At 51.3% G+C, this 10,403-nt stretch overlaps 1 protein-coding gene across 1 annotated transcript; it reads left to right on the top strand.

The window, feature by feature from the left end:
• Positions 1-2,817: 2,817 nt before the first annotated feature.
• On the top strand, positions 2,818-8,431 carry LOC311186126 (vomeronasal type-1 receptor 4-like; the record flags this gene model as incomplete). The annotated part of the gene is made up of 6 exons (XM_084257011.1): positions 2,818-2,872; positions 2,975-3,057; positions 4,783-4,835; positions 4,993-5,803; positions 8,221-8,280; positions 8,363-8,431. The coding sequence occupies 6 exons, from the start codon at positions 2,818-2,820 to the stop codon at positions 8,429-8,431; spliced, it is 1,131 nt and encodes a 376-aa protein (XP_084113137.1).
• Between the last annotated feature and the right edge of the window lie 1,972 nt (positions 8,432-10,403).

Here is a 10,403-nt window from a genome sequence, read left to right as displayed (position 1 = left end):
TCTCAGTTGGCATAAAACTCTCAAGGGCGATGGACAGTAGATCTTGGTTATACTGTGGATTTTGTCTGTTGGTACTCTGCTCCCTAGTCTGTCTCTGGTGAGTCCTGTCACCCCGCCCCCACACCTCAGGCTTACACCCCATTAGGGTATAACCTGGTAACCATTCAGTGGTGTTGAATTGAGAAGGCAGCACTGACTTATCTGCCAAAATAATGGTAGAATCCGCCTCCTACACTACTGGAAGCGGGTGCTTTTACTTGTCACAGACATTTTGTAAACATCTTTCATTCTTCTAGGGATTTATTTTTGTTAAGATTTCCTATCACTATTGAAGTCAATATAGGTAAATATATTTTCCTAAAAAATGTTCATCTCGGGCCTCCCAGGTGGCGGAGCGGGTTGAGCACAGCGCTCTGAAGTTGTCTGCAGCCGCCACAGTGCCGGATGGATTGAGGGCGCAGGCCAGGGAGAATCCCACATGGCGAGGCAGACCTCTCGTGCATCGCCCACTGCTCCCCTCAGTAGTGTATCTCAGTCAGTCTGCCTGTTCTGTTCCCCACTCTGTCTCTGGTGAATCCTCTCACCCCCCACACCTCTGGCCTGTACCCCAGTTCTTGTGTGCATAAATAAATCTTTAAAAAAATGTTCATCATCTCATTTCCAAGTTAATTTGCATCAAGTTATACAAGTGATTCCATTACTTTCTTTTTTTTTTTTAATGATTTATTTATTTATATATACAAGCACTGGGTACAGTCAGAGGCACGGGAGGGTGAGAGAATTCACCAGAGCCAGAGCGGGGAGCAGAGCAGGCAGAAGGGTCGAGTACACTGCTGAGGGGAGCAGCAGGCGGCAGGAGAGGTCTGCGCGCCAAGTGGGACCCTCCTCCGGTGGCTGGGGAGCAGCCGGGGATCGAACCAGTGCTTCAGAGGCTGTGGGCAGCTTCGCAACCCAGCGCTCAACCGCTGCGCCGCCGGGGAGCCCCAATTTCATTACATTCTAATGTTAAATTATTAACATCATGTACTCTGACTTGTAGCTCATGAAAACCCTTTTCAATTACTTTCCACTTCTCTGTCAAATGTTTCAATAACAACACAACTCTGCAGGCTGAAAATTAAGAATTAATTTTTATTTTGGGTAGAACTTGGTGGGATCGAGACTGACAGTCTCTGCTCACCTGAGACCCAGGCCGCCTTCAGAGATCATGAAAAAGTAGGAATCACTCCCGGGCACATTGCTGGTCTCCCCGAAGATTCTCACAAGACACTCATAATTGCCTCTGACAGCTGGCAACTGGGAAAAAAGTTTTTCTGCCATGTTCTCAGTTCTCCAAGCCGCCCTGTCATCACTGCTCCAGGAGAAATGATAATCGCAGCTCTGAGGGGAGGTGAGGTCACCGCATCACAAGCCTTTATCTTGGGGTCTGACTGTCTCCCACAACCTGCTGGGCGCCCCGACCATCGCCTTGAGCCAAACGTCCTGGCAGAGGGAAGGAATCCAGTGAGTACTTTCTGTTGCAGCCTAAGGCAGACTCTGTACAGGAAGTCTGAGACAGTGCTTGTGTCTCTTCTGGGGTGGAGGCGGTTGATCCACTGGCAGAATCACAAGAGGAGGCATGATTCCTCTGCTATGAGATGACCTAGTGAAAAGAATCAAGGGCCGGGACCCTGGGCAACCTTGCTGACCTCCATGTAATCTAATTAAATCCTCTCAGGGGAAGCACATTGGTAAATAGTGAAACTTGATTTTTAAGGCACTTAAGGATTGTCATCATGAAAGCAAACTATTGTTCACATTTCCTTACACAAATCACTGCGTAAATTTTTTCCATATAGTGTAAGGATGCTTCTAGTAGCTCGAGGCTTAAAGAGTAGGATGGAGCACTCCCCGCTCTGGCTATTGTGAGTTCTCTCACCCTCCTGCGCTTCTGACTGTACCCAGTGCTTGCATAAATAAATAAATCCTTAAAAAAAAGAAAAAAGAATAGGATGGAGCAGTGTAACAACGACCTAATCTTGTGCAGAAATCAGGTGTCTGAAGTTGTTTCTGGAATAAAAATGCTTTTCTAGAACTCTGGGTTTATGTGGCCATGACTGGAGACAGTCTAATATTATGTCTCCACTGAAAAAGACTAATGATTATGCAGAGACACTTTTCCTCTGGATGTTGGGGAAGCACCATTGAGGAGAAAGGAAATAACACAATTGTAAATAATAGACGATAGAACCAAACATGTCATGTACAATTCTTCTGGGTTAATAATGTCCTAGCCTCAGTCCCACGCTTGAGGCTCAGTTCCCTATTTTCATTTGCACAATGCACAAGGTTTCCCAGCTCCCAACTCCATTTCCATAGCTCTTGTATCTTATTCTTCACAGATCTTGCCTCATTACTAATAACTTCACTTACGTTAACTATTAATAAAAAAATAAGCACGCAACCTAAATTATAAAAACTTAGATTCTATCCTACCCTATCTGATCATGTATTAATGTTTCACACTTGAGGGATAAAATAACATTATCCCATAATTTAATTCATTAAATATGCATTTATTTTATAAATACCAGGGGATTCTTGTTCCTGGCACGCCAGCAGATGGGGCTCTCTGCTGAGAAACCAGTCTGTGTCACTAAATCTAACTTGTACTTGAGGCCACTGAGGATCAAACTGTAGTGTGGGCAGCTGTCTCTTATTGGGGCTCTTGAAAGCTTTCTTTGCTGTTGCTCTAGAGAATAAAGCTTGACACCCAAATGGAAACTGCTTACAACCAAAATGATCAAATACTAACAATGTGAAGTACAGCAGCCGGGTATGCGAGCCAACCGAATGTGTGAAGAGCGACCAGTGGTTGCCAGGGTGCTGCTGGGTTAGGACCCCTGCCTGGCAACCAGCCCAGCCAGGTCCGGCTTGTGTGACTTTAGAAGGATCGGGTGACCTGCCTGAGCCGAACCTCCCCTTGCCTTGACAGGGTCCACAATGCCGGCACCGCCAGCAAACACGGATAAGGTCAGAAGAGGCTGGTATGACACGGACACCAAGGTTCTGCCTACTGTGAGCACAACCTAAAGTTTATACATTCAGGGGCCTCCTGGTGCCACAAGGGACTGTGTCTCAGCACTTATGAGGCTGACCACAGCCACTGTAGCACGAGTTGGATCCCCGGTTGTCAGTGGATCCACCTGTTCTGCTCCCCACTCTGTCTCTGGTGAGTCCTCTCACCACCCGCATCTCTGGCCTACAGGCAGTTCTTTGCGTAAAAAATAAATTATTTTTAAAATAAAATAAAGCTTATACATTTGACAAGACAATATGCTAAATAAATATCCTGTGAGTCTAGTGCGTGCCTGTGCTCGGGTAGCCCACAGCTCCACTGTGGACCCGGGGCGTGCCCGAACAACCTCTAAGGACTTGGCGATAGCAATGTTCATTATCCTAGAATGTAGTTGGGATCCTGGGGATTTACCAATTTCTTTGCCATTTTCTCTTTCTTTAGGCTCTGAGTGTTAGTTGAAGACCTTACATTTGATTCTCAAGCACCGGATTGCAGCTGCATCTAGGCCACCACCCCTAACCAATGGCCGCCGCTGAGTTCCTTTATTCCTTGGATGGTTTAGAATGTTAACTTGTGTCCTGGCCTCACCCAGTGGCCACCCCACACCCCACCTCTCCAACATCTCTCCCACCTCCGCCCGCACCAGGAACCTCAGGTGGGTAGGACTCAAAGGTTATGAAGGTTTGGGGGTTTCCTTTCCTTTGCTAGACCCTGAGTGGTGAGTTCATATCATTTCCCCTATGTGTGTGTTTGCCAGATGCAGCCGCAAAAACATCCTAAAGAAAAGAAGGCTTTAGGGCCCAGCACCACCGAGGTCGCGATAGGCGGCACAGTCGCAATCCCTGGATGTTTCCTTGTGGGCTCCTGGGGGCCTCTAGCTCTGCAGTTTCATCCCCCAGACCAAGGCAGCAGGTCAGTCACTAGTCCCAGCCCACCCTCCCATCCTGCGTCTTTCTTTTTGGTGGTTGTATTTTTTTAAATGTAGAGACACGTCCACGTTACGAATGCAGCACTCCGTGGGACTTCCAATCACTGCAAACATAAACCCAGATCAAGAAACAGAATATCCTCAGTTGCCCACAGCCCTCCTGAGCCCCCCGTAAGTCAGGGCTCCAAGAGCGAAATTCTGGGGCACTAACTGTGGGAAGCGGACACTTGGGAATAGGGGGAGTAGGTTTGCCACTAGTCTGACATTGAAGAGATGAGCTCCCTTTTACTGGCTGTGTATGTAAATGTATGTAAATAGACCCATACGTATAAACTTTCAATGTTGGCTCCTTTTTCCCAATTCCATGTAGTTTTGTGAGTGTATCAGTCCCCCGCGGTACTGCTGCTGCAGGTCATTACGCTGCTACATAGAACTGTATATACCCAACAATGAATGGAATCATTCTGCTGATAATGGGGAGATCTGAGTCTGGGGGGTATCATGAGAGTGAGTAGCGCCACTATGTACAAGCCACTCTATAATAACATCTTCCTCTGTGTCTTTTGATGACACCAGCTCCTCATCTTAATAAATGCCAATTTGCCAGCCCATACAGTGTGTTTTGTTAAGCTTCTCAAATATTCTCTCATCCTGAGGCCACCGAAATATTTCTTGTTCTTCTAAAAACCACTTTAACACGTAGACATGCCTCTGATTTAGTGTTGCTTCCCTGCCTGGCACAGGTAATGGCTCAGGTGGTCTGCTTGTTCCAATGGGACCTAAATCTCCCTCCTAGTCTGAGAATTTGGATCCTGCTTTCTCTCCATTTCCTGTCATTGCTTCCCCAAGGTGAGTCCTACCTCATCTTTAAAGCTGATTTTCCTGTGAAATACACTGATCACTGTCTCCATCCGGCAATCTTCCCGATGCCTCTGGCAACCCCATGGGAACACACAGCAGAAATCACGCCTGGTGTCAACGAGCTTCTGTGGGCCCCTCTCCCCAGGAACGACCGCTCTCATAATTCAAAGGGAAACGTGACGAATGATAGACTGACCTCCAGAGACCTGACAATAGGTGTCATCTTCTTAGCGCACACGGTAGTGGGCGTCCTGGGAAATTTCTCCCTTCTTCATCAACTCTTCCTTCACCTCCCTGGCTGTCGGCCGAGGTCCATAGACTTAATTCTCAAGCATGCGGTTCTCTCCAACTCCTTGGTCATTCTCTCTGAAGGGGTCCCCCAGATGACCTCAGCTCTTGGATGGAAACACTTCACGGATGATTCGGGGTGCAAACTTCTTCTGTATGTGCAGCGGGTGGGCAGGGGCATGTCCATCAACACCACCTGCCTCTTGAGTATGTTCCAGGCTATCACCATCAGCCCCGAGAGGTCCTGCTGGAAGACTTGGAAAACAAAATCCCCCACGTACCTTGGGATCCTCATCCTCCTCTGCTGGGTCCTGTGCCTGTTGGTACACAGCCTCTTGCCTTCTTTGGTGTATGTGTCCAGCAAATGGAGCAGTGAAAACCTGACCAGGGAAAGGGACTTTGGGTACTGTTCCTCCAAGGGCCATGACAGAACCACGGACATACTCTACTCTGCGCTTGTCGTCTTCCCTGAACTTTCGTTTTCTGTGCTCATCATCTGGGCCAGCAGCTCCATGGTCCTCTTCCTGCACAGGCACAGGCAGAGGGTCCGGCACCTTCACAGGACGAGTGTCCGCCCCAGATCCTCCCCCGAGGCCAGAGCCACCCACAGCATCCTCGTCCTGGCTAGCAGCTTCTTGTTGTTTCATACTGTCTCCTCCATCATCCACGTCTGTGTCGCTCATTTTTACAATCACAGCTGGTGGCTAGAGAACATCGCCACCTTTCTCGCTATGTGTTTTCCAACTGTCAGCCCTTTTCTGCTCATGAGCTGTGACTGTAGTGTTTCCAGGCTCTGCTTTGCGTGGGTCAGGTTTAGAAGATGCCCAAGTCTTACCGGAAATATGTAGGTTGTATATTTGGGCACAATATTTGGTGGTTTATTCACCTGTCACTCTCAAAAAGTCCACACAGAAACTTGAGAAACCACATGTCTCCCTGAGGCACCAGACGGGCTGGGATATCCTCAGCTGGTTGAATGTGTCACAGATACCAGGGCCTCTGTTTGACTTTCACCAATGACTCCCCCCATGTTTTGAGAGAGCCACTGGCTGCCAAGCCAGGAGTGTTTGCTGTGGGCCACACTAGGGGAGAAGGGCCGCATGTACCCTTGAGCCAGGCTCTCTCCCTGACAGCAGTGGGGTTCTATGGGGTTACCTCGGTGGGGCGGACAGTGCCATAGCACTCTGTAAGCTGGATGAGACGCGGGCATGTGCAGCTGGTTACACGTGCCTTCATACATCCAAGGTTTACTAGCATCTGTGCCCACCCAGGGGCATGCACTTTAGCAGGCTAGTGAGACCAAGGTCACTGCAAGGTCAGTGTTCTTGAAATCGGGGCGGTCAGAGAGGGAGGATTGATGCTGGAATGGCCGAATGGCTGCCCACCTGGACTCTAGACAAGAGAGCCACCAGAAGGCCAAAAGGCAAAACTAAGGACTATGGTAATAGCCAAACAACAGGGGGCCACGACCGATCACAGCACAGTGCCCAAAAGAGGACGGCGCACTGGGTTGTCACCCATGCTCAACGCCAAGAGAGCTTGGGCTCCAAGAACAACCACCACAGGGTTTTACAAACAGGGGAAACAAAGAGCTCACTAGAGCCACACATGGCGGCTGCAAACCCAGACAGTGTCCACCTAGAGTACAAAGTGCCAGTCACCTGTCAATAGAGCTGGACAGCACTAGCCAGCAGTCGACACCACTGGTCACCAGGAGTGATAAGAGTCTGAACTCAGGACACCATTTTACAGACACAGAAGATTTAAATTTATAGAAATGAAGCTGGACAAGGCCTCCCTGGTGGCGTAGGCGGTTGAGCGCACTGCTGTGAAGCTGTCCGCAGCCTCTTCAGTGCAGGTTAAATCCCTGCAAGCCAGGGAGATACCCACATGGCGCAGCAGACCTCTCCTGCCTGGCCCACTACTCCCGTCAGCAGTGTATTTCAGTCAGTCTGTCTGTTCTCTTCCCCCTCTGTCTCTGATGAACTCTTTCACCCTCCCATACATCTGGCAGGATGTACCCCATTTCTTGTATGTATGAAAAATAAATTTAAATAAGAAAATAAATAAATAAATAAATAAATAAATAAATAAATAAATAAAAAGTAATCAAGCTGGAAGGACCCTGAAGCCCTGGGTTCTGAGTCTGGCCTCCCGCATTTCTGTGAACAGAGCCCCTGCAGACAGGGAGAACACTGCTGCTCCTCACCTGGCCCCACTGGGTGGGAACCACGTGCTGACACCCTTATGCTGGCAAGGGTGCCCCCCAAATAAGCGCTATGGGCAAGGAGGACGAGGCAAAAGTTGGATCTTTCACCTCCTGATTGACATCCAGTAGATTCTTCCAGTGACATCAGCACAGCCAGTTTCTGATGCCACCACAAAGCTGCTTTTCTAGGTTTGTAAAATTGCAGATTTCCTTTGGAGAGAAAAATGTACAGCGTTTATAGTGGCCTTCGATTTTGACTTGAGGTCAATGATTTGTATGATGGCCATTAAACACCCAGCCCAAAAGATTGCTCAATAATCTAAAATTTAAGTTGCACTCCGAATCTGCAACCTTTAAAATGTAAGTATCTTTATTAAAATGTATTTAGCTTTTTTTTTTTTTTTTTTTTTTTTTTTTTTTTTTTAATAGAGGCATGCTTTATTTACTTGTTTTACTGGTTTGTTTGTTTGTTTTTTGTTTATACATGCACTGGGTACAGTCAGAAGTGCGGGAGGGTGAGAGAATTCACCAGAGCCAGAGCGGGGAGCAGAGCAGGCAGAAGGACCGAAGTACACTGCTGAGGGGAGCAGTGGGCGGCAGGAGAGGTCTGCGCGCCATGTGGGACCCTCCTCCGGTGGCCGGGGAGCTGCTGGGGATCGAACCGGCACCGCAGAGGCCGCGCGCAGCTTCGCAACCCAGCGCTCAACCGCTGCGCCACCGGGGAGGCCCAAAATGTATTTAGCTTTTAAAAAGTGGAACCCAGTGTTTACCTAGTACCTGAGGCGGGCAAGGACTTGAAAGGAGATTGGGACCTGGTGGGTGTCGTATCATCGAGTCCAGTAGTCAGGACCTCAACCACTACCCCCCTCCTCCCAGACCCTGGTCTCCAAAGCTCAGTCCCGGGCCTCGCGCCTACACACAAGCATCCACACCCCCGTAATCCAACAATAACACGACTCCAAGTTCCATCTAAACTCTGATCCAGCAAGTCTCCTTCAATAACATCCTCCGCCCCCAGACACACACACACCCCTTCTCCACGGTGCGCCCCAAGGTAACCGCGAAGCTGGATAAGACGCCCAGTTGACAGACCCAGTGATGCATACGAGCCGCCAAGCAGGATCATTCAGGCCAGCGCCAAAGCCAGACAAGGGGTCGTTCATCTCGTGACCTTCAACTCCACCGACCCGGGGCCCCCGGTGACCGGCCCCAGAACCCCCAGACCGCAGTCCATCACTGGGGCCAGCACCCCTCCCCCAGAGCTTCCCCGCGAAGGCGAAGGCAGAAAGACGTCCCAGGGCCCACCCTCCTCCCAAGGCCCTCAAGGGCTGTAGCCAGGGTCGCTCCTGGTCGGGCTGGGTCAGGGCAGTGAATCCCGGGGTTCGGGTTCTGGGGATGCTGGCTCCGTGACGTCACGTGACCACGCCCACCGCGCCCCACCCCCACCCCCACATCCGCTCAAGGCGTGACTCGAAATCACGTCCTGGAACCGGACCGCCTTCCCTCCTCGACGTGGGCCGCAGCACCGGGCCCGGCAAGGCCGCGGGAGCCGGGCCGCAGCCGACGCCGTCCCGCTCAGCCTGTGCCACAGAGGGCGGCGCCGCGGCCGCGCCTCACAGGAGTCAGGGCCGCGAGCAGGAGCCGGGTCCGAGGGCGGGAGCCCTGGTCGCCCCATGGACACGGTGGGCGCCGGGACGACAGGGGCGGCGACGGCCGGAGAGAACAGACCCCAGGCGGTCGCTGGTTCCGGCGCGTTCGCAGCGGCGGGGGCGGGGGCGGAGGTGCGCGCGGTCGTGCTCCTGACACGGTGGAGCCCGTTGGGAGCGGCGGGGCCAAGGCAGGTTGGAAGGGGCGCTGCCTTGAGTGAGATGAGGCGGAGCCGGCGGCGGGGCGGAGCCCGTTAGGGGGCGGGGCCAGCGGCGGGGCGGAGCCCGTTGGGAGGGGCGGGGTCAGAGGCAGGGCGGAGCCTGTGGAAGTGGCGGGGCCTGCGGCGAGGGCGGAGCTCGTTGGAATGGGCGGGTCCAGCAGCGGGGCTGAGCCAGTTGGGAGGGGCGGGGCCAGCGGCGGGGGCGGAGCCCGTTGGATGGGGCGGGGCCAGCGGCGGGGGCGGGCGTGAGGGTCTGGAGCAGGTGCGGGGCCCTCTGCTAGGGAGGCGGGGTCAGGCTTCAGGGTGGGTGAACATCCCCTGGAAGACACAGGACACCCCCAGTGAGGAAACGCCCAGCAGCGCGGTGTCTGGTCTGCACCAGCCCCAAGGACACAAGAAACACAGAAACACCAGCTGCTCGGGCGTGCCAGGGAGGTGGGGGAGCCGAGGAGCCGACGGGGGCCCCTTTACCAGACCATCCGGGTATTCTGCACAACCAACGTAGCTTTCTCCTTCCAGGTGATCTAGAAATACCAGTGCTAAGAATATTGTTAAAAATTTTCATATGAACTACGGACGTCTTGGCAAACATTCTAAGAATCAATAACCTGAATGTTCAGGTGAATGGACGGGTAAACACTCCTTAAATAGAGCAGTATACAGCGTCAAAAATCAATACAGAATTAGGGCCTCTTGGTGGCTCCGCGGGTTAGGCGCAGCGCTGTGAAGCTATCCGCAGCCTCTGCAGCGCGAGTTCGACGGCCGGCCAGGGAGCTAGCCACATGGTGCAGCAGACTTTCCTGCCTCGCCCGCTGCCTCCCTCAACAGTGTTTTTCAGTCAATCCACCTGTTCTGCTTCCCAATATGTCCCTGGTGATTCTCTCGCCCTCCTGCGCCTCTGACATGTACCCCAGTTCACATATAAATAAACAAATCTTTAAAAAAAAGTTTATACTAAAATAAAATGAAAATAATAAAAAGCGTGTTTGAAAATGTACAAGACAGACACGGATAAATAGACGTTTTGAACACATATGAAGTTAACAGGCTGAAAACTTTGACATTATGACCTAAGTACTTATTGGGTGATGCCCAAGGTATATCAGGCCCAAGTTAACTACCAAAGCTGGTTAGAACACAGCCTTTGAGACAGACCATCATTTGGAGGAAACAGGGGTATGCTGGATATGTC

This window comes from Talpa europaea, assembly GCF_964194135.1.
Source record: "Talpa europaea genome assembly, chromosome: 16".
Taxonomy (NCBI): Eukaryota; Metazoa; Chordata; class Mammalia; order Eulipotyphla; family Talpidae; genus Talpa; species Talpa europaea.
Note: the sequence above shows the minus strand (reverse complement) of the source record. Positions and strands in the feature narration are given on the sequence as shown.